This window comes from Phaethon aethereus, assembly GCF_964289735.1.
Source record: "Phaethon aethereus genome assembly, chromosome: 14".
Classification (NCBI taxonomy): Eukaryota; Metazoa; Chordata; class Aves; order Phaethontiformes; family Phaethontidae; genus Phaethon; species Phaethon aethereus.
In genome coordinates this window covers 19850028-19874617 of record NC_138590.1, presented here as the reverse complement: position 1 = coordinate 19874617, position 24590 = coordinate 19850028, and the positions used below count along the sequence as shown (strand labels likewise).

General features: G+C 38.8%; 1 protein-coding gene across 1 annotated transcript in view; it reads left to right on the top strand.

Moving 5' to 3' along the window:
* Window positions 1-19058, top strand: part of AFF4 (ALF transcription elongation factor 4) — a gene marked incomplete at its 3' end in the record, with an annotated part of 29972 nt that extends 10914 nt beyond the window's left edge. The window contains exons 6-20 of the mRNA XM_082006171.1: window positions 1233-1281; window positions 3229-3283; window positions 4274-4311; window positions 4679-4841; window positions 5367-6281; window positions 8533-8621; window positions 10186-10423; window positions 12593-12690; window positions 14419-14482; window positions 14633-14769; window positions 15179-15250; window positions 15987-16080; window positions 17244-17287; window positions 18087-18307; window positions 18940-19058. Of these exons, the coding sequence (XP_081862297.1) occupies window positions 1233-1281; window positions 3229-3283; window positions 4274-4311; window positions 4679-4841; window positions 5367-6281; window positions 8533-8621; window positions 10186-10423; window positions 12593-12690; window positions 14419-14482; window positions 14633-14769; window positions 15179-15250; window positions 15987-16080; window positions 17244-17287; window positions 18087-18307; window positions 18940-19058 (2396 nt within the window). The remainder of the gene's footprint in view (window positions 1-1232; window positions 1282-3228; window positions 3284-4273; window positions 4312-4678; window positions 4842-5366; window positions 6282-8532; window positions 8622-10185; window positions 10424-12592; window positions 12691-14418; window positions 14483-14632; window positions 14770-15178; window positions 15251-15986; window positions 16081-17243; window positions 17288-18086; window positions 18308-18939) is intronic.
* Window positions 19059-24590: the final 5532 nt, after the last annotated feature.

The following is a 24590-nucleotide window of genomic DNA, read 5'->3' as shown; positions in this document are numbered from 1 at the left end:
TATAATTCTTGAAAAAATGCCTCCTTGGTTGATCTAATTGAAAAAAGCTGAGTACTAAAACAAAACATCCTTTAAAAAAATACAAATCCCTGCTGGGGACATACTAGAAAACAAAATAGCGCTAATGTTTATATTTCAATAGAAGCAGCACATTGCAGTTTCACTGTTCGTTTTCACTTCGTCATTTTAAAATCGAGAGAACTGGTCAAGAACTCCTATAGTAATATGCTTAGCAATATCCTTGTATTTCTTGTCCCAGGATGCATTTTCAGATTTAAGACAAAAGCAGCTTTTATCTCTCTTTACCTGTGTTGTTGTATGTTGTATGTTATTGTTTGAATGTTACTGAAGTTAATAATTTAACACAGGTAACACACCAGGTAAAATTGAACTAGATTTGCGCTGTTACCTCCCAAAGGTCTTTCCACTCCCTTTTGAACTGATTAAACAGATTAAATAGTAAAAGAAGTATGGTTTATTCTTAGATATTCGCAAGCAGCTTAATCTAAACACCTTATACAGTGGGGAATTAAGGAAACAAATTAAAACTTTAATTCCATAATGCTAAACCATAGACTTACGTTATAGGAGCAACTGATCTTTATGTGTGTAAATGGAGAGGCAAGGTTAGTCAAAACACAGAACCAGTTTTTCAGTCCTGTGTGAATTTTCTGGGCATCTTTTAATTGCCTCAGTTCTTGTTTCTGTTGAACTACGCAATTTGCCAGAATTAAAGAAAAGGAAAAGAAACTCCCCGAAATTGAAAAGCAGATTATATCAGTATGTATTCCTGTTGTAAGAATTGGTTTCTGAGTTTGATTTCTGGATCTAAAGATTGCTCATCCGCTAAGAAGCTAAGAAAGGATGCTCAAACAAGTCAGAGGCTGACAGGCTGCTTTATATCCTGTGTCCTGCATGTAAAAGGCAATAGATTAGTCTTGATAGAAGCAAAACAGTTTTTCACACCATTAATAACAAATTCAGTGTGTATTGGTTTAGACAGCGGTGATTTAAATAATTTTCTAGATTTTCTTGATTAAATTATTTGCTGTATTTAGTATTTTGTCTCTGCATCCACTCTTCTTCAGTCTGTGAGAGATTGTACCTGGCATCAGCTAGTTATTACTTTCTGCTGTCTGCTCAGCCGTTCTTGGTTTATCTAAGATTGTGTACTTCTGGCAACTTGGGAGTGACTGAGTTTTCAACTGTGCATTTCGCTTTTCTTCTTCTAGAACGATATAATCCTTCATCAAAAACATCCAATGGTCATCAATCCAAATCGTAAGTGGCTGTTGAGAAAATGTTTCTCAAACAACAGTGGAATTTTAAGAGACTTGGAAGATAGCTGTTTCTTTTACTAGAATGTGTTGGATCTTGCACAGACTCTTCAGCACGCTTCGTGACTGGCAGAAAAAGGGGATCATTTTTAAGCAGCCATTTTCTGGGACAGTAGAGCAAATACGGCACATTGGAGTGGATAACAAATACACTGTGCCGCCTTTCTGTTCCCCTGTTTGCTTGTCAGCTGTCAGAATAGGTGTGCAAGAGTTTGGACCTTGGACTTGGCTTGTGAACCAGAAAAGTATTAGCATGTACCAGTGGGCAGGATAGGATGGGACTTGTCAAACGTGTGCATTGCAGAGCTGTCAGCTGGAAGCAGCTTGTAGCAGTTGCACAAACGGACAGGATGGGGAACTGTTTTGTATCGGAGGAGACGGCAAACTGTGTTTGGGATGTAGTTAAGTTCTACTCAGTCTCTCAACTGAGTGGCAAACATTTCTATTAGTTATGCACCGTTTCTATTAGTTATGCACATGGACCCAACATTTTACTTCGTCAACCATGCAATTGGAAGGAAAAAATAAAAAGCAACTGGAATATTCTAGATAGCTGTAGCCCACCTTTCTCATACCTGAAAATCAATTATCTGCTGTTAAAAGATTGTTTCCAAACAAGTACATCCATGAAAATAAAAGTTTACCACCTGACTGTACGTTCAATGAAAGTGGTTGCAGATTCTGAGAACTTGTTCTTCTAAGTTAACATTTGTTGTGATGCAATCACAAAATGAAGTCTAGTTCTTTTGCTTGTCTGTGCACACGTTACAGTATTAGCAAGATTAAAAAGCGCATGACTTGTGGGAAGGGAATAGAACAAAAAGAAAGCCCCCTTAATTCTTACAGACTTAGGGTCAGATTCCCAAAAACATGTAGTTTAAGAAGATGCACATATGCAGCCAGCTCAACAAGTGGTAGAAACAGAAGTTCACCATTTGGCTTTGCTTTTGCCATAGCACCACAGACCGCTAAGAAGGAACTCTGCTATTTCCGAAGCTGGGGAATGTGAGAACATCTAAGAACAAGGGGTAGCATTGGACATGAGTTGAACTGGGATGCATGGAAAGAAAGTTGAGATGATGTTTACTGTGACAATACAGTTTTAAATAATTTTCTAAAAAAGTGATTGTGATCCGGTCAAAAAACATAAAAAAAGAGATAAATGCATCTTTTGTAAAAGGATAGCAGTGAAAAATATGTCAGGAAGTAGGTCCTAGAAGCTGGTGTTTCTTTTCAGATCATCAGTAGAACAGCTATACTGTGAAACTCAGAAGTATTAGACTCTTAATCCTTTCTCATTTTCTTTCTCCAGATGTGAATCGAACCAGACAGAGTAAGACATTTTATTCTTTTAATCAAAGGTGTTTTTCAGTAAGCACAAAGGCCCTGCACCCTGCTATGTTTTCAGTGTGTTCGCATCTTTTCAGTGTTGTGAAATACTTTGTGTATGTATTACTACCATAAATAATTGCGGCTTTAAATAATAGTACAATAATTATTGCTTAGAACAGTTGCACTGTTGCCATGCGACAGGAAACAGCCACTAGTGTTAGCTTTCTTGATTCTATTTAAAAAGTATTCTTGGCCACTGTGTATAAGAAGTTGAACATACACAAGTTAGCTCCTCCTGCATTAGTAAATCGTGTCAAATTTCCTTTCTAAATTTAACAGAATGGACTAAGGAGTCAAAAGTACTAGAATCCTTATTCTTCTTTAAATAATGACTTAACTCACCGTTCTTAAACGTTAAATGTTAGAATGGTATCTTGTGGATTTCACCCACGCAGCCTACTTTGTAGTATAAACAATAGCATGTTGAAATACAGAAGAATGCTTTGAAAGTAATTGAAGTACTTGGAAAAACTTGTCTCACTTTCTCCCTTTTACTTAGTATGTTGAAAGATGACTTAAAACTTAGCAGTAGTGAAGACAGCGATGGAGAGCAGGTATGTTCATTAAATCAGAGTTTCAGAAAAACATAGTGAATGCACTCACGGTTCAGTACTCCAGCAGTGTTCCATATTCCAACAGCAAACTGAGCAGCTTAAGAGATTTATTATTAAGAAACAAAAATCAAATAGCATGTTTTTAGAGAAACCTCAGGTATTCCTAAATGTAAACTTGGGAAAAATTGTGTGTTTTGTGGAAACAGTATGCTTTTACCTAGAAAATCTTGTTTTACTGATTTCAAATGTGCTTTCTCTGAACATAAAATGGCAATAGTGTACTTCAAAACATATGTAAAGGCCCACCATTTAAAGATAGAACCCTTCATGTTCTGCCACTTAGTAGCTTGGGACTGTGTTTGGGATGATAAGGGATACTGCATCTGTAACAGGGATTATAGCAGCACCTTAATTTTTATGAAAAGGCCTCTTTTTTCCCTCTTTGTCAATATTAGCTTTGTGCAGCTTCTGCCAGAAATGGCATTTAGCATGCTAAATTAAAAATACCTGTAGGGTCCATGCTACCCGGCAGTAATCCACACTGCTCTCGTTTCTTGTCTTCCTGTTCCCAGTTCTAGTACTTTATTTTCTTCATGTGGAAAACTTTGAGATAGTACATGTAGTTGATTAGCTCCTACTACTCTGGGCATCTCAGGAATAGCATTGTAAAATGTTGCATCATCTGCTTCAAAAAGATGGAAACATGGTATTAGTGAGTGGTGGAAATAGAAGCTCCTAGAACTGCAGTCGGAATGTGCAGGACTCTAATAGGTTTGCGGTGGAAAAATTGGAGAAAATTCTGATTTATTTTTCTTTCTGTATAAGAAAAATGCAGACAAATTTAAACTGCTGCAAGTACTGAATTAAGATGCTAATCAGGCTAAATAATTTAAGAAATTTAAAGGCTCTAAATTGCTGCTTTGCAATTTAATTGTATATACAATCCTAAAGTAACTTCTAGAAGCTTCATGCTCTTTCTCTTAATTGCAGGACTGCGATAAGACAGTGCCAAGGAGCACACCTGGAAGGTAGGCATTCCTGGTAGATTGCGGCATAGAAAGGAGAGTGGTGGTATTCAGTCCAGTCAGCACTCTTGACTTGATCTCATTTCTAAAATTCATGTTCGTCTTTTGTCTTGTGTTAAAGCAAAAGGTGGTTAGAATTTAATCAGTGATTAAATAGCATATATCCTGCATATTATACTATTCTACTTTGTGAAGGGTTTAAAAACAAAGGCTGTTCTTTGTTTCCAAGGTCAACTGTGTTCAGTTAGGGTGAATTTTTTAGTAAATGCTCATTAAGATACTACATTTTATTCTCTCTTATGAAAGGACTTCTAGGATGTACTTGTGCCTTGGCTAGTGTTTGTTTATTTTTCTTCATTTTTATTTTCAGTAATTCTGAACCTTCGCAGCATAACAGTGAAGGAGCAGATAATTCAAGGGATGACTCGAGCAGCCATAGTGGATCAGAAAGCAGTTCGGGATCTGACTCTGAAAGTGAAAGCAGTTCCAGTGATAGTGAAGCTAATGAACCATCACAGAGTGCGTCCCCCGAGGTAGGATTTGATGTGTATTTGGGCTGTCTTCATTAGCTTGGCATTAATCCTGAGTTTTACAAGCAAAAAAAAAAAAAAAAAGGGGGGGGGGGGAATCTCAAACTGTTTTAAAAAAAAGTTACTGACAAATGTGGGATCACTTTCAAGATGCAGTATTCTTTTGTTGAAGCACCTGTAATTGGATATGGTAATAATTCTTTACCTAAGCACATATTTGATGTTTGCCTTTGAGGTGATTTTTACCACCAGTTACCTGTTGGATTGCAGAAATTAGAGTAACAGTAGCTTAAAAAACTGTGGACTTTTAGTCTGGAAAGCTATGGCAGCAAGTACTGTCTGTTGATAGCAGCTGCTTCAGGTGAAGGAAAAGTGAAAGCCTATATTCATCAACCTGTAATTCATTCATTTATCTCAGGTTTTTTCATCTACTTCTTGCTTTGGCAAGCAGCATAGTACAGCTGTCCTGCAAAAGATGGAAGAAATGTGAACTATTTTATCTAATGCTGGTTTTTTACTTGTTTTTAGCCAGAGCCACCACCAACAAACAAATGGCAACTGGATAACTGGTTGAACAAAGTTAATTCACATAAAGTGTCACCAGCTTCTTCTGTGGACAGCAATATCCCATCTTCCCAAGGCTACAAAAAAGAAGGACGGGATCAGGGGACAGGGAGCGGGTACACTGATCAAAGTGGATCCAAGGATTCAATTTCTTCTACACCGGGACGAGATTCCAAACCCACCCAAAAGGGCTCGGAGAGCAGTCGCGGCAGGCAGAAATCACCTGCCCAGAGTGACAGCTCAGCACAGAGGAGGACTGTAGGTAAAAAGCAGCCCAAGAAAACAGAAAAGACATCTGTTGAAGAGCCTAGAGGAGGTCTTAAAATAGAAAGTGAAACCCCAGTAGACATGGCAACAAATATACCTTCAAACAGGCATAAGGCAGCCACAAAAGGCTCCAGAAAACCCAATATAAAGAAAGAGCCCAAATCTTCCCCTCGTCCTACCACAGAGAAAAAGAAATACAAGGCTTCAAGCAAATCTGCCCAGAAATCCAGGGAATTCATAGAAACAGATACCTCATCCTCTGATTCAGATGAAAATGAGAGCCTGCCTCCTTCATCACAAACACCCAAATACTCTGAGAGCAATAGGACTCCTGTTAAATCTTCCATGGAGGAGGATGACAGCTTTTTTCGGCAAAGAATGTTCTCTCCTATGGAAGAGAAAGAGCTTCTGTCACCACTCAGTGATCCTGATGAAAGGTACCCACTTATTGTGAAGATTGACCTGAGCCTCTTATCAAGAATACCAGGGAAGCCTTACAAGGATGCTGACACACCCAAAGTGGAAAAGAAGAACGTGCCGGAGAAGCACGCAAGAGAATCCCAGAAGCAGCCATCCGACAAAAGTTCTACAAAAGGCAAAAGGAAACATAAGCAGGTGATACTTTCGTAGACAGAGATTTACCAGTTATCTCAGCCCCTTAGTGGATTGCTACTGGTGTCAAGCGTGTAGCCCAGCAACCCAGATCATACCTCAGTGTAGGGAGCAGTTTAGGAGAGGACTTTGGTTAGTGATTTTGTGTAGAACATATCGATTATCCCTGTGATGGTACAGTAGAGACTATTGGGGTTTTCTTTTGGAGTGAAGAGGGGAAGGTTGCACCCATAGGAGTGTTAGCGATGTAGCTGGAGCTCATGGAGGTAGCACAGCTTCTGTACCTCTGAGCACTGCATCCTGCCCTCTCATGCCTCCACTTGATCTGGCACCAGCCGCTGTTGCACTGCAGGCCAGCGCAGGCAGCTGATCCAATGGAAAATTCACCTGGAAAAAAAAGGCCGTTTTCAGCTGGATCAGCTCCTTTAACCAGTGAATCATGCACCTGCATATTGCCAGGATAAGGGATGGGGCAGAAAGGGGCCTGGGGCACGGCAGCAGCATAGTCTCAGAGCAGAGGGATCTCTCCATAATGATAGTTAATCTTTTCCAAAAAAGCATTTCATCTTTTCAACTGTAAATAAAAAGCAGGAATGCCTGGAGGCAGTAAAATGGACAGGAATCAATGGGAATGCTGAATAGAAGTAATACTTTTGGAGGGAGGAATGGTAAGAAGTAGTTGGTGGTGTAATTTTAAACTGCTTTTAGAAACCTCAGAACATGGACAGTCTGTATAAAGAGCAAACCTGTGACTGTGAGATGGAATCAGTGATCCAATGAGTTTTTATACATTTCTGGTTTACATGAAGCTAGGACTGTGAACCCCTGGTTCAGGGATTCAAAAATTGCCATGCTACTCTGGATTTCATTCTGAAAATTTCATTTTGACAGGGATTTGGCAGCGGTTGTAAGAATTTGTTGACATGTGGAATCAAAGGATAATATGATAGCATCCAGAGAGTCATTTGACTTCCCAGAGGAGATAGATAATTACAGTTAAACCAGTTTTCCTACTGAGCAACCTAAGTAAACTTGGTCACTTAACTGAAATCAGTGTTGTCTAGGAGGCTTGATATGTAACTGGAAACAAGTGTTTCTCCTGTACTCTTTCTACGAATCCTGTTTTCTCTAGATAAGGATATTAAATGAGAAACTATGAGGTTTTTTGAAAATTGGAATAACTCTGACCAGTACAGTGACTAATTATTTTTTGCAAGTCTTAACTGTGTAATTCCTAATGTTCATGGGAATGCGCACACATGTTCCAGTGGCTCTGAATACACTGACTTCTATTTCTTTGACCAGTTATGCCTTTCAGTCTGCGCTTGGAGTTACAGCATTAAAGATCTGTGCTCTTACATCTAAACCAGAAAGCTTTGATAAGACCAATGAAATTTAGGCTTTAACCCAGCAAATGGGCTGGTTGTTAATTGGTTTGAATCCTCAGATTACCCTGGTGCTTACTGGTACATACCAAAGAAGATGCAAGCCTGTTTGAGGCAACTAAAGATAAACCCACCCGTACCCCCACCCCTCCAGTTTTTAGGTTTGAGAGTGCTCTGTACGCAACTGTCACCGCTTGATTTCTACACGTTATTTGCTCATGTGCTTCCTTAATCGTAAGGCTCAGGGTTGCAGCATCGATGTAACAGAAATGAAACCTTTTGGGTTTAAATCTGGGTTATGTTACCAGATGACTTATTCTGTGAGGCCCTATTTGCCATTTTATTCACTGTTTTGATACTTCCAGTGCTTGCTGAAGACAGCTTATAAATTTACCTTCAAGACCGTTTGACTTTGGGATTAAATTTATGTAAAAATCTCTGAGCTTACTTTAATAGACTGCAAGACTTTAACCTTTTCCTGGCATTCATAAGACACCTCTGTTAGGCTCCACAAAATAAAATCTGTCTCCTGATCTCTTATTGAAGCCTTTGGCAGATTTTTCTGGTATTTCATGGTGATAATATGTTTGTGCTAAAATGAACAATGTAGCTGCTACTTCTTTTGTGCAGGTTGGTAATTTAGAAGCCACACCTTGTTTTCCATTATGTTCCAATATCAGCATCCAGTCAAATACTTGATGCAGACTAGATGCTTTAGGGAATGTTGCTGTGGTCTGTAGATACCTTATTCTATACACTGCAAGACACCTGCTAAATTAAGTCTCATAATGTGAAACATGGTCACTCTCAGTGAAGCTGTAAATGTGGACTTTTGCCTGGACGTATTTCTTGTTTGCTTTATTTAGAATGAGGATGAAAACAGAGCCAGTGAAAGCAAGAAAACGAAACTGGAAGAAAAAGCTCCATCAGGACACAAGACTTCTAGCAGTAGGGAGTGAGTATCTTGGCTGTTTTCAACATTGAAAGCTCAGGATGATCAAGGAGAATGGTGCCCATCTTCCCCGCTCTTCTTCTTCCCTCCCCACCCAACAAAGTGTCTTCTCATTATTAATTAATGGATAAAATTTCATTGCTTCTTACCCTTCAGACAGATTTACGTAGGAGTTTCTACTAGTAGTTGGTGGAAATTAATTTCCGTAACCAAAAACATTGGCCAAGGACAGTTGTTTTACTTAACAGAAGTAGGGTGAACCCCCATGTGAAGGATTGGTGTATTATGGAATATATGCTTCCTGTTTTTTCTCTAATATACAGTGGGGTTTGGTTTTGTTTCAGAAACCAGTTGTGCATCTAGCTTTTTGATCTTGCAAAATATGTGCTTTTAAGTCAACCCAAACTGGTAACTCTGCATTTAGCAAGTTCTGAGAATAAAGTACTTAACTGGCATTGTCTGGGAAGCTGATGGCGTTGAGATTTGGATCCATGGATTTAGCCTCACTTTTGCTTCATAGATTAGCTGAAGAAAAGTGAGAGTGACACAAAAGCAAAGTAATATACAATTAGAATATCAGTAACTTTTACTTGTGTGTTACCTTTGTAATTTTTCATGCTTTTTGTAATAGCTATTATGCTTTTATTTGATTTACTTCTGGAGTAAATCAGTGTGAATTCATAGGAAAAAGTAAGTTTTTTTCCACTGCCTCTTAAAACCCTGGTATTTCAGATCAAGCAACTGAAAACTGATGTAATTATGTCATGGAAAATATTTCTATATAGTGAGTAATTGCCAAATTACAAATGTTTGAGAAACTGCAACATATCAGATGCTAGAAATCTTGTTTGCCATTCTGAATTAAACAGTGTTTTACTGTTTGTTAGGAAACAGCCGTAGAACAAACAGATGCATTTCTACCTTGATTATGCTTTTTTACCTATTATTTCTGATGCTTGTTTGATTGCCAGTGCAGTTATCTGAGGGGCATTTAATTAAATGAAACTATATGATTTTATAAAAATGGTGTGTAGAAATAATTATTACGGGAAGCCAAGCGTAGTCAAGAGTAGCCCTTAGCAGCCAAGGTGAGAGCATACTGAAAGGCTACGCTGAGAAAGCTTTCCAGTTTCCTGGGCTCCAGAGAACATTTATCTGGACCATCTTTTTTCTGAGCTGTTAGGCTGACTAGTCTGCAACAGACAGGCTGGCGCTAACGTTGGCATTAATTTCTTACATTGTAAGTATTTAGGGTGTTTTTTTAAGAACTGTTGTAGGGATGTGGTTTTATGGTTGGAACTTGTCTACTGTGTTTTCAGGTCAGAACAAATAAAATGGTGAAAACTAGTTCAATCTAGCTGCATAGAAACCTAGTCACTGAGATGATTATTCTCTTTCTTCTCCTCCATATCCGGTTTGCTAGGTCTAACAACAAAAACCTTGTTTGTTTAAAAAAAAAAAAAAAAGTTTTGTGATGTTGGGGTTTTTGGGGTTTTTTTTGTTTGGGGGAGGGGGTTGGTTTTTAAGGAAAAACTGCACAAAACCTGAATTTGTTCATTTTGTCCAGGTCTTCAAAGCCAAGTGCTGTTAAAGAGAAGGATTTGCTGCCGTCTCCTGCTGCCCCAGTCCTGCAGAAAGATTCCAGGCAAGAGCATGGGTCCCGGAAGAGGACAGTCAGTCAGTCGTCATCCTTGAAGTCCAGCAGCAACCTTAGCAAGGAGAGTAGCAGTGGCAGTAAAAGCAGCTCATCTTCTAAACAAAAGAAGACTGAGGGGAAGGGTTCTAGCAGTGCTAAAGAAACCAAGGTAAAGGGCTTATTCTGTAAACGCCTAAAGCCTGTTTCTTTGCTTCGCAGTTTGACACGCTCAGTGTGATCTAAACAATAATGTGCAATTCATGTTAAGATGTAATTAGTTTCAGACATGCATTGTTTCATGTCATAGTGCTTAAGTACCTTGGAAGTCTATAAGCCAGAAAATAACTTGGGAGAGATTGTGGAATACTGATGTTTATTACTACCAAATTCTTACGTTAATGAGTGAAATGCGTTTAGTCATCTTCTGATTACTGATGCTGCTTATTTAGTGTTGAATTTCTTAATAAGAAATATCACTAGAAAGCTGTTTACACAACAGTAAGTGGAACAATGAGATTACTCTTATCTCATCAGACCAGGTATAGATCTTGCCCTGATTTTTAAGCAGAGCAGGAGCTCGGTCCACACTCAGCACTAGGATGCGAAGCTATGGCTCTCATTTTGTGACATTGTGGGACCCCAGAAAGATTATTTTAACTCCAGCTCAGGAATGTGCAGTGTTTTCTGTGGTCAGAATGGAGAAAACATGGTTATAAAGATAGTGCAGAAAATGTTTTTTAAGATTCCTAGGTTAGGAAGATATTTAGATGGTGGAATTTAAAAATATTATTGGAAGATGATACTCTTAGATTACTAAATTGTAATGTGCTTTTTCATCAGTATATAAATACGTATTACTGGGTAGAAATTAGCCTGTGAGGACATCGGAGAGCGTATTATTGAATACCTGTCGTGAGCGGTTTCCATTGTATAGCCAGTTGTGGAGCATAGTGTGTTTAACTGGGAGAGATTTCACCTTCGTCTTTGCGATTCCAAGGTGTGCTGCGGGTGCTGGTGCGGCTCTCTCCCAGCGCTCTGCAGCGAAGCCCCGAAGCCTCCCACGGGCTGTGGAAACTCTGGTGGTTTAAGAAACCGCTAAACTTCAGTAGTTGGACTTGCAGTCTCTGAAAAGCTTAGAAGCAAAGTGTAAAAATGTTCAGGAAAGGTAATTGATTTGGGGAGGAGTAAAGCAGCGAACAGACATTAGCAATGGCAGAAAGTAACTTAGTCATCGGGGTGGAGTTCATGAATACCTCAACTGGGAGACATGCTGTATTGCTTCAGATGCCAACACCACGAGATTTTAGAAGCCTGGCAGGGTTGCATGTATCGGTGGCTGCGTAAGACACCTGCAGGAACTGTAGATAGTGGATTTACCTTACAGACTGCAGCTCTGCCCTCTCTTTATTCATCGATGTCGAAAAGTCCTTAAGCCAGTTGTTAATTTGTGAGATGTTTATTGCTTTATACTTCAGAGATGCTTAGTCATGCCTTTCTTAAAGCAGCATGTACTCTTTGTGCATTGCAGTGCGTGTTTTGTTACTGTTTCTGCATTACAATGGTACGTAGTACGTTCCTGTGCAAATCTGGTGCCTTGCAACTCCAGGATCCCTCTGATAGCGATAATCTGATAAGTGTAGGTTAGGAAACACATCTATAGATGGCCTTTGGTCATGATAAATCAAGAGAGCGGAAAACACATGTGAAGCTGGGGAGTTGTTTTATACTGTTTAGCTACTAAAAATGGATTCACTTAGGATTCACGGAATGTTTCTAGCGTCCGGTCTTTAGCATGAAGCATCATGTTGAGTCATGTATAATTTAGGTGAACAAGGACAGTGTGTTGTGAAGACAGCTAACTTTTCTCCCTGAAGATGATGCTTATCCTTCCAAAATAATTTTTTTTTCAAGGCAAAGACGTTCATCAGAGCGTGTTGTTGAGAAAAATGTGAAATTGTAAAAATACTCACCAGCTCTTTGTTAGAGTGGAAGAGCAGGACTTAGAAACAGGGACATGGGAGATTCAGGGAGGGATTTCCTGGACCCAGGTGTGTCTAGAAAGCCTCGGCTGCATTCCTTCTCTAAACATCTCCTGATATATTATAGAGAGGAGCTTGATTATAGCCTCTGTGTCTTCTGTGCCAGCATTAGGCAAAAGCCTCATGGAAGCTGTGTTACTGCCTATGGTGAATGGCAGCTAAAACAGCGGCAAAACTGACCTTATTGCAGATAATGCATGAAGTCATGGCAGAAATTTATAAAACAAATGCTTTTCTTGAAAACAGTGAAGATGTAACAGTTCTTTAAATTTATTATTTCACAAGAATTTTCCTTTCAGGAAAAGATTCTGAACAATTCATCAAACTGCCCTCCTGCATCTACTCCGTCTACAGAAAGTTCCAAGTCAAGAAGAGCAAAACTTGTTTTTGATGATAGGTAAGAACAGAAAAAGGTGCCTTTCCCCTTGTGGGGCTGTGAATCTCAGGGCATAGCCAGCTCCCCACGAGAAGAGTTGTCATTTTGCGTCACAAAAGATGTTGAGTACAAGCTCACACTCCGGGTGCTGCAAGTTGTTCCTGCGGGGATGTGCTTGTCTGCTCCCTGTGCCATTTACTTGGCAGACAGCACAGTCCTTGAGGAGGAACTGTAGCCTGCTCTGTACATTCCTACCGAGCATAAAAGGAGCACGCGGTAGACTGAAATAGCTCAGGGTTGTTCTGTTTTTAAATGCTGATGGGTCCTTTTCACCTTACCAGGACACTGCTGCTACCTGTCTGCCTGTTCTCTTCTCAACAGAGCCCACATCTAGAGTCAGGAGTTGTGGTTCTTCGTAGTAGAGAGGAGGAGCCTTCATTTTTGAAATACCAGATCTACAAGAGCAGGATCGAAATTTAATCCTGTGGGATCAAAAAATCTTGAAAGGAAAATGAAACAAATATTTTACCATCTTGTGCAGGCTTCAGGTTTCACTTGTACCAGTTCAAATCTCAGCACAATGCTTGCTCTTAAAGCATTTCTCTTTGTTCTTCAAATTCAGTTTACAGATAAAATTATGTTTATACCAAATGTAAAAGTAACTTCCTGGTTAAGAACTCTCTGGAAGCTGGTCGGTGTGTTTTCTCCTGATAGTTATTCCTTAAAGAAAAAAAAAAAAAAGTCAAGTGAATTAGATTATTAGAGTACACTATCAATCATTAGGGCAACATAGTTTACAGGGATTTTGTAATTATACCAAGACAAAACAGGGCCAAGAAGTTGAGATAAGAGCAAATTTAAAAAAAGAGAAAAAATTCTGAATGTGTATTGACATATAGAAGACATAATGAGAGCACCCTCCAAGGAACAGTAATTGTGCTTTGGAATGGTGACATGTTATAACGTTACGGTTACGCTTGAGACATTTTAGGATTTTTTGGGCCTAGAACTGATAGAACTAATTTTTGTAGGCATATATTTTTAATATTAACTGTTGCTTTGTACTGACATCAATTTCCTGGAAGTGGACTGTTAAAAATGTTGATTTCAAATATCTTTAATTCTTAGACAAGTAAGATAGGATGGGTGGGAGAATTTCTTTCAAACTTTAGTCAACTCGTAGGTAATATGTTAATATATTGAAATGTATAATTACGGTGTTAGGATTACCTTCTGCTCACCTAGTCATGAAAGTCATTTAGCATTGATTGTCTTTGGTGGCTAAGCAAAAGCAATTAACAGCTGAATGCATCTTGATTCATTTTGTATTATTATAATAATTTTCAAATATTTCACACCCTCAGTAATGCCAGTCCTGGAGGCGCTGGATTAATTTGTTCTCAAATTTTGTGGGTTTTTTCCTTCTCCTGCCCCCATTGTTGGTCAAGTGATTGGTTTGCTTACTATCAAATGCAGTAAATTTAACCAAATCACGTGTACTTACCAACTTGCTTGAAATACTATCTTGAATTACCTGAAACTAGAGAACTAACTTTAAACTATTTTAAACAATGTTATCATACTGTAACTGATTAGTTAACTTTTTTAACAGTTTTATCATAGTGTAACTTCTGTAACTTGAGTTGGATGGAAAAAATACAAAATTTGGTAACATTAAGAAACTTCAGTCATAAAAGGAAATGCAATGTGGCTGGGCCTGAGTCCATAAATTTGTGTCCTCTGTTGCAGGACTTACTCAGCTGATCATTATTTACAGGAAGCAAAGAAGTTAAAGCATAATGCAGATGCATTGGTAAGTAAATCTCTAATACTTACCCGATGTTTGCACATTATACTGGGGTTTGTTTACTGCTTTTACTGTTTTGCTGCCCCTCTGTACTAGAGCTTTCTTGTACTTCTTCTCTATTTTTTGTCCTTAAAAGTTTTTTTCCAATCTCCTCAGTCTGACAGGTTTGAGAAGGCTGTGTACTACCTAGATGCTGTAGTGTCGTTCATTGAGTGTGGGAATGCATTGGAGAAAAATGCTCAGGAATCCAAGTCCCCGTTCCCTATGTATTCAGAAACTGTGGAATTAATCAAGTAAGCATTGCAAAACATATACAAAGGTCAAGTAGGCGGAAAAGAGGTCTGGAAATCAGAGCTTCTAGATGTGCTAAAGTTTTGCTGCCAACTTTTGAAATCTCTTACCGTTCTCTAATAAAACTGGATCACTTACCAGTTCATTCCAGTTGCTGAGGCTTAAAGTGTCTTCATGAAGGTTGAGATCCTTTCTGTTAAGGCTCTTGAAGTCTCTCTACACCACATAACACGTGAGAAACAAAACTGTTCCAATCACTACCTAGTCAGCGTTTCGTTTAGCGTCGGAGAGAGGTTCCTGAAATGGCGGAGACAGCTGAAACTAGAAATCCCTAAGAACGTCAGTGTTTTGTGACTGATAAATGATACTATAATCCTTATTTTGTTGTTTACCTGGTGTCTTTGTTTGTAGATACACTATGAAACTGAAGAATTACTTGGCACCGGATGCTACGGCTGCAGATAAAAGGCTAGCAGTGCTTTGGTATGTGTATTCTGAACTTAATACAATGCACTGATTAATTTCAGATGTGTTCTCAGCATGAAATGCTGTATTACATGGAGTTGTCAGGTGTTTCTGAAGCAAATATATGAGTTTTCCACATGCATAAAGAGTAACGCTGTATATCTGATTACTGTAAATTGGAGCAGAGGGAATGTTGACAACAAGGGCCAGGCCTTTGAAATGTTAAGGAAATTACTAGATTTGTATGGAGTAACAAGCAGAAGGGATGAGGGTCCTTCCTGTGTACTCATCCAGTGATAAGTCCAGATTTGGACTGGCTGTAAAGAATTGTCGCTCGCCTCCTAGATGGATGAAGTGGCTGCAGCAGGCGTAGAGGACCAGGACCAGCTGGTGTCAGGTGGAAAAGAAAGGGGAGGCCATGGCAGAATGCGCAAGACTCAGTGTGGCCTGACACAAGCGGAGAAGAAAATAAACCCTTGTCTAGGAAGTAACTTAGTGTTGTCTCCTAAGCTGAGAACTGGGAACTGGTTACATCAGCACGATCACTGAAAATTATAGTTTCAGGTTAAGGCACACAAAGCTATGTTTTTGTTTTCTTGAGAATGTAAAGGTGGTTGTGGATTTTTTTTGGTAGACCTACAACTTGAGAGTTGGTAGAGAAAGCTTTAAAAACACAGCTACTAGATTTCTGAACTTCCCTCAGTGGTAAACTTGACTTTAACTGTAAATGTTTTGTTATTCTGTCTTTGGTCAGTCTTCGGTGTCAATCTCTACTATACCTAAGGCTTTTCAAACTGAAAAAGGAAAGTGCATTGAAATATTCTAAAACTCTGACGGAACATCTGAAGGTAATTGCATCTGTATTTTCTTAAAATATTAAAACCTCATCGAATTAAAGTTTTACATCACTTAAAATTCCTGAATCCAATTTTCAGGCTGCTACGTGTGAACTGGGAATATACCGTATTTAGAACTGGACCTTGAAAGTATATTAAAGTTGAGTAGTTTAAAGCTGGGAAGAGACAACATGGCTGTCATAACCCCACTGGTCCTAGCATGATAGTTCTCTATTAATAATTTGGTCTAGTTTTTCTCTTCTTTAATAAACTTAGTAGGCTTCAAGGAGAATTTAAAAACATTTTTCTTGCTGCAGATATAACAAGCTGAAGCTTCACTTTCATGTTGAAGCTTAAGGGAGTTGAGGATCTAGAGATATATTACATGGGCTGCAGCTATTCAGCCTTCGCAAAAGCTGGCACCAGAGCCAACTGCTAATTCAAAATCAAATTGGTCTTTCTGAATTTTTTGTTGTTTGCAGTGGGCTGTTTGATATTTGTTTTTAATTATTTCCCTCTCTCCAACCCCCAGCGAATTTATCTAAATTCCTGTGCAACTGATTTAAAAGTGCTGTTGGGAAAAGGAGATTGAGCGATGTCCTTTGAATGAATTTATTTGAATCAAGGTGTGCAGATGAGAAAAATAGTTACGATACTTCTGTAATGTTACTCAGTCCTTAACCTAGAGTGAGATTTTCAAAGGAACACTTGGGCATATGTAGCTAATATCATTGGGTTTCTCTGAAACTTCCAGCTGTCAATACTGAGAGGAAACAGGCTTCTCACATGTCTGACATCTCGGATTTTTTTGAGACATCTTTAATTGTTCAATGCTAGTAATAACAGATTTCTTCCTATCAATGGGCTTGAAAACCAAAATACTCTCATAAGAGGCAATGGGATCTAATGGTTAAAACAGAGGACTACTCCAGTCCTATATATATTTAGTGTCCTTCTCTGTGTTGCTAAAATAATCCCTAAATCTATGTCTTAGTCATCAGTAAAAAAGGATATTGCCCCGGATTTGAATTTACTTTGATATTATTCAGAATTTTGGTTATTGCTTGAAAGAAAAACTACAAAAATGAGTTTTTAAAAAAACAATTAAATAACCAGATAAAATATAACTTGTTAAACACACTTGTCAGGTGACAAATTTATTTTTCCCCAAACAGAATTCCTATAATAATTCTCAAGCACCATCACCTGGTATGGGGAGGTAAGTAGTGAAAGCTGTTACCTGTATATCTCAACTTCTAGCTAGTTTTCTACATAAACTGTGTGCCTGGGGTGCTCAGAGAGTACCTTTTCACTCTTTAAAGTGTTGAAGTGATTGTTCTAAGGGTGTAATTTTTGATTCGGTTGTTTGTGTCGTTATTCTGATAGAAGCTTTGGAAGACTGCTGCTTGTCATAGTGCTCTTGCAGAGAGTTTGTCAGGCAACTCCTTGCTGCCAAAAAAGGGTCAGTGTGTCACTTACAAGTCAGCTCAGTGAGTTTTGTTGTTTTATTCAATGCTGTTTCCCTCAAAACAATAGCATTATTAGTGCTGCAAGCCCAGATGGTTACAGCTGCTTTCAGGGTTGTCGGTTCCATAGCACAGCAATTTACTCCTATTCTTTGGGCATTTCAGGTTTGCATCGTGGTATCGGAAAGTGTAATATTATGACAGTATAGTTACGATGTAGTTGTAATGTTTTCATTATTATTCTTTAAAGTTCGATCTATTGAAACAATGAATTTAAGATTTTATTGAATTAAGAGGTGATGAGATTTGGTAATTAGGTTTTGGCTGTGAAGCTAAATTAGAGTTGGAGGATCCTCAGCCGTTGTTACCAGCTCATGCATTTCATCTGTTGTGGGGCAAATCCTGACTTCTTGGTGTGTAAAGTGGGAGTGCTTTAGCATCTCGCACCCTAAGATGTGGGAGGAGAGGTCTTAGAGGGCATCTTACAGCATGATGCGCCTAAAGTACATACGTATGCATTTTACAATTTAATATTTTTCTTTGGATAAGCAGCAAGCCCGTCGGTATGCCGTCTCCGGTCTCTCCAAAGCTGTCTCCGGGGAATTCAGGAAATTACTCTTCCGGGGCAGCCAACCCTTCAGGGAGCGGGTCTTCGGTGACGATCCCCCAGAGGATCCATCAGATGGCAGCCAGTTATGTCCAAGTTACGTCCAACTTCCTCTATGCCACTGAAATTTGGGACCAAGCTGAACAGCTGTCTAAAGAACAGAAAGGTAAGGGCGGCACAGGTGGATTATAGCATCACATGTTGCTGAAATGCTCGTAGGCTTTGAATTTTTGGAGTTGCAGTTAATGGTGCACAGGATGCTTAACCGGGTCCTCTGCAAAAGTAAGATGGAGAGTTATACCTTTGGTTACAGTGATATCCCAGGCTGGTTGTCTTGGTTGTCAAGGTGGTGTTGGAGATGTGATGTTTCCTACCAGCTACGTGTTTTTAAAAAAATAAAAATTATTGTTGCATTTCCTGTAAAATGTTAGGTGTAGGAAGAGGAGCTTGATACATTTTCGTTTCAGAAATTCTTAAGTGAAATACACACGTGGGGAGGAAAGCCGAGGAAGTTTTGTGATAGTTTAACAATACTTTGTTTTTTAGTTTAAATTAATAGTTTAATACTATTAAACAGTAGTTTAATAATTATTCTTATCCACCAGTCTTCTGCAAAAGAGTAAAGAAATTGATTAGAAAGGACCTTTTTCCTTTATTTTTATCCTTGCATCATTCAGACATCTATCTTTTCTTCTGTCTTAATCTCAAACACTCATGCTGAAAAGATGGGGAGTTTGGGTGTAATATTTCCCATATAAAAATCTGTGCATAGTTTAACTTGTGTTTCTGTTGTTTTAGAGTTCTTTGCTGAACTGGATAAAGTTATGGGCCCTCTGATTTTTAATTCAAGCATCATGACAGACCTAGTGCGTTACACCCGTCAGGGATTACACTGGTTGCGCCTGGATGCCAAGTGATATTTTGAACTGAAGGAATGGAAAACCGAACACGTTTTTCTCGCTGCCTCTGATTTATCTCCACAACACTGTGTCATGTCAATAAGGAAGACTGCCATAACACATTGCTTAGTTGACACTAAGAGCAAGGAATGCTTTCACATGTCTCCCATCCTCATTTATGTTTTGTGTTTTAACCCCAAATCATCCGGTTAATGGACTTCTTCAGTATTCCCATTTTAAGTTATTTAAATATTTTTAAATTTGCTACATATAAAGGTGTAGTTTTGCTGATCTATCATGGATAGATCATTGGAATTCCAGTCACAATACATAAATAGTCAGTTTAAATCCTATTTATTTTAATTTTTTAATTTTTGAAAAAGCCCAGTTTGGGGCAGTTTTTTAGCTATTTCTTCCCTAAATTTACCCTTTCAAGTACTTAGTGGAAATTAAACATAGACACTTTATTTAAGTACTTTGTGAGCTTTGTTACTCTGTAATGTCTTGTGGTGGTAGAGCCTGTAAAAGGAACTAGGGTTGATAGGTTCTAACGTGTAGGGACACCATACTTTTCATGCCTAATGCCTACAAGTCGACTAATAAATGACAACTTCAGATTTATTATTGCAGAATTTGTACTAAATAGAAAAGTTCCAGATATTCTTCTACGTATTAAGATACTTCATTTAAATGAATTATAAAGAAATTTTTATGGAAAAGTATTTAGCTGGATCTGACTTGGATTGTTTTCAGGGCAGTTTCAAAACATCAATTAACACTATAACAATCACAAAACATTACAGTAATTTGCATTTAATGTAATATCGAAGTAATGGTGTAGGAATGAACTTCAGTCTCATAGGTGCAATGCATACAGGAAAGGTTTCTGAAATGGACAATCTTGTGCTTTTTTGCATCTCTTCGTTTAAAATAGGTTTTGTTTCCTTCCTTGTCATTTTTTGACACTTACAAAATCGGTGAACTTTGTGGTTAAAAACCCAACAATAGTTAAAATTCCTACCAGAACTGTCATTTGCATCTTCTCCATTGACTGAGGAACCAGGAATCTTAAGTAGAAATGGAGGTCCATTTTTTCCTCTGAGGGTCTGACAGGTAATGGACACTACAGGATGACAGTGCAGCAGCCATCGTGGGGTGGGAGCACACCTGCTATTACAGGGAAATTGACTGTTTTGATGCAGAATCGATTTAAAACTTGTATTTACCCCGTGTTAATGAAGGTCCCCTTAATATTTGATGGAGCATAATACTCACTTGTGAGGGAGCGACTTGGTGCAACAGAAGTGGTTCGTGGAGTTGCAGCTGACTGCTCTCAGAAAGTGTAAACCAAAGTACCTTTCCACATAAGGTGCTTGTCTGAGTAAAAGGTTTAAACCGCTACTGCTTTCAGTATCGCGTAGTGCCCCTAACATGTCTGGTGTGCCTTATGCCTTACTTTTAGATGAAGATTTTATGAACTGTTTACAAGATGTTTTTCAGCAGGACCAGGTATACTGTATGCAGTGGTCTTCTGCAGTACTTTGGTAAAATTCCATTTCCTTTTTAAAAGTACTAGTGTCTGTCACACAAACTGACTTCTCATTGCGGTGGTCTCCTTTGAAGAGTCAAACTCTGAATCCTTTGGAGTGAGATGTGGAATGCTGCTTTGTTTTCTCTCCCATTTAACCCTTTATTCTGTACCAGATATGAACGTGCATGTTCAGGAAAATTATTGCACTAAATTTTTTGTGTAGTTGTAGTTAAGTGCCAAAATCACGGCAACCTCGAGAGAAGGAATAGAATTCTACGCTACTTAGTACTGCAGTATGTCCTATGGGCTTTAAGAGTTTAGAAATTTTGCAAATTAGTAACCTACTAAAAGGTAGCTGCATATTCGTAGAGCTTCCTTTGCGTTCCAGCGTGTTTTGTACTTCCAGAAAAGCTTTGCTACGTACGAATTGATACATGGTTAACAGACCTGTGACTTTTTCCATGATAGCCGAATTTACTCTTCAGGTCTGTTGGAGCATCCTTTTTATTGAATCACTGTGCAAGGTCACGTTTCTGTTAGCGTTTGCTGTTCGAGACAGAACTCTGTACCCTCAAACTCTGCATCTTGGTTAATGGGACACTGTCAACTATTTTTCCTTTAATACTCTAAAGTGCCTAGCACACTTTTGACGCTATATAAAAAAAATACCTTCTTAGAAGTTGCATTCATAGTTTATTTTTTGTGTAGTGCTGTACTAGCCAGCATGGCTGTTTTTTGGCTTGCTCCTTTGTGCACAGTTACCATTACTGTTCGCAGGAATGGTCTCATCTCTGGGAATTTTTTTTCCTTTAAACTAGAGTCCCACAAATACCTTTTGGTGTCACGCAAAATTGGTCTCTTAAAAATGTATCGCTATCCCTAGATCACTGGATCTTAAACAATTGTCTTCAAATGACCAGAAGACTTTTTACATCGTGTCAAAATGTGGACCTGAACTGGTTGAAAGTGTCCCACCTAAACAGCATGCTTCGTAGTAAAATATCCTCTAGAGTGCTGTCCCAGGTTTTCTGTCTGTACGAGAGATATGCAGTGGTCTTGTTAACTGAGAAGAAATGCCTTACGCATCTGTGGCTATTTCAAACGGATAAATCTGTTTCACAATTCCAAAAGCATATCTTAATTTGGGATTTACCGTTGTTTCCAAGAGAAGAGTTACGTACTTTGTCAGATTTCATAGCTAAAAAAATGCAAGTACGTAACAGTCTTCCATCCCTCTGTGAAGTGCAGGCGAACAGTCTAAACCTGTCCTTTCGTACCTCTACACAACAGCAGCGGAAACGCACGTCGCGCTAGTGACTAGCGCTGAGGGAATCCCTAACTCCTGGCTTCCTAAATGATCCCCTAGACGATTGTATATTAAATTCATATCAATGCCATAATTTTAATTCCCTCACTGAACGCGGTCCCAGTTGGTGAATCTTTAAAATGGCTTAATCAGACTAGGCTTGCTCAGATATCAGCACTATTTGAATTTGCTGTCAAGCTTGCAGGTTCCTAGGTGATAAGGTGCAACCATTAATAATCATAAACAAATCTTCAGGACACCAGAGTAAAACAGCCTGAGACTTTTATTTTGATTTGAAACTATTAGCCATAAAGCAGAGCATATGGATGGCTCTTCTTGGCTTTTGATGGCAGTATGCAATTTGTATTGTATGTGTCTTTTAATATATATGTATATATATATGAACTCAGTCTGTCCAAAGTATATGTTATACTTGTTTTTAGATTATGGTGCAACTGACTATATTGATATATTATTTATTGAGTGCTTAATCACCATCTTACTGGTGATGAATCTTGCATATTATACAGGAGTGCAATGTATATTCCTTTAGATTGCTGAGGCTTGATTGCTGTGATAACAAAAAAAAAGCCCTGAAATGTATTTATGAATGGCCCCAACATACAGAGAGTCAGTACTTTATGGAAATAATGTAGCGCTTGCCTGGGGCAAGTAAAATAAAGCCGTAGGCAGATAACGATGTAGTTTGCCAAAATGGCAAACCGCTGGAAAGAGAGACTACCTTTGCTGTATTTAATAGTTCATTTACCTAACGGATATTTGCTGTCACTGCAGTGTTTCTATTAAGGCAGATACAAAAGGGCCTGAGCAAGTCAAGTTTGAATTACCCATTGGGGAGTAAACAACTTCCAAATTCTTCGACTTCTGAAAAACGCTTTGGTCGGCGTTTAGGTTACCCCAGCTGATGAATCAGTGTTACGGAAAGCTCTGTGTTCCCAAGCGACAAAACGAATGCCAGACACCTCTTAAGTGTGAAGGGTAGCCAAGGCTTTTGCTGGCCAACTCAGACAAACCCAGCCCTATTCCAGGAGACACGTTTCCCAAGTAGGAAAGTTACGTAAACTCAAACAGTTAGGGAACCGTGATGCACGTCCAGCTCCGTGACTTCTCAAGGAATTGTCTCTGCTGCCGTGATGCCATTTGGCAGCAGTGCTGGGGCGAGGGGAGGCAGGGAGGGACGGCTCGGCCGGCCGGGCGAGGAATCCTTGGCTCGGCAGGAGCGTGGCAGAGCAGCAGCGCTGGTCTGCGCAAAGTCAGCCTTTCCGCCGGCGTCGGCTCCGCCGGAGCTCGCCGAGTGTCCCTACTTGAACGCGCTGTAGGGAGCGATTGGAGACGCGGTGGTACAGCACAGAGTCTGTGTAGGCTATCTTTATGTAAATGCTTCACCTCTTTTAATTTCGTCTGGAAACTTGACGGAAGTGGACCCGTTCCTGTTGTAACGCTCCACATGTGCTAACGGAGCGGATCCGGGCAAATTGGAATGCGGTGTTCCCTGTCTTCGGTTTTTATATGCAACCCTGATCGTTGTGTAGTTGGGTGCACAGTACTTCTGCAGCGTTTCTTCTTGGCTGCGCCGGCATTACACATCTGAAAACTCAACTCTAAGGACCAGGCGTGACTTTTGCAAGCACAGTTCCTGACATTTGTATCTGGTCCCCCTTTTAAATTGTTTTAAGAAATTTTGTATATGGAGGATAAAGTGCTTATATATTTATTAAAAATCCTTTATCTTATTTGAAATTATTATTTGGTGAAGAAGGGTTTTTCTTTGGAGGGGGGGCTTGTGGGTGGGGGAAGGTAACTTTTAACCTGTCACTTATAAATGAAGCCCTTATTAATCATACAGAAAGGTACTGTTAGTAACTAATGGGATGTCTCTGTTTTACGCTTTGTACATGACAAGTCCATGTGTTACATTTTGTTTCTATCAAAATATTTAGGCATCTGTCTTCAACCAAAACCTAAAAAAAAAAAAACAAACTGTGATTTTATTTGTTGCAATACATTTGAAATTTCAAAGGGTACTTTGGGGCTCAAAATTAGGATTTCTAAGTCAGTATGTGCATTTCACGTAATAAAGCTGTTAATGGTGAGCAAAGTATTATATACTAACTAGATTTTTTCCACATCTGTATAGTATATTCTATGTATTTTGTGGTATTGAGATTATAGAAAGTTTAGTGTCTGAAACATGCGTTTAATGTGTATTTTTAAACAAATTTATGGCAATTAAAATATTTGGAGAAAAGGGTATCACATTTCAATTTGTAAAGATCTTTTTAACTACTGTGTCATTAAAATGCTTTGTACAATGCAAAACTGTAACTGGAGAAACTAAGTTTAATAAATATCAAATAGATTTTCTGTATTAAACTTCAAAAACACTGTGCTCGTATCTGTTGCATGGGCTTTCTCCTCCCTGGTATTGCATTTTTAAGCAAGAGTTTTCTCTTTTTATCCTAGTGCTCTATCTATAACAAAAGGAAAATAGCATGCAGTATTTGTGTCCCAGATTTGTTGATACTTGTCTAATCAACAGGGACTTTGTTTCTCTCAGCCTTCCAAGTTAATGTGCAACTGGTCAAAATTGGATTTTGATCAATTTATTTTAAAATAGTAGATGCTTTAGTGGCAAAATCAGTCTAGGACATTTATTTAAGTAAATTTGATTAGAAGTAACTAAAAGTAAATA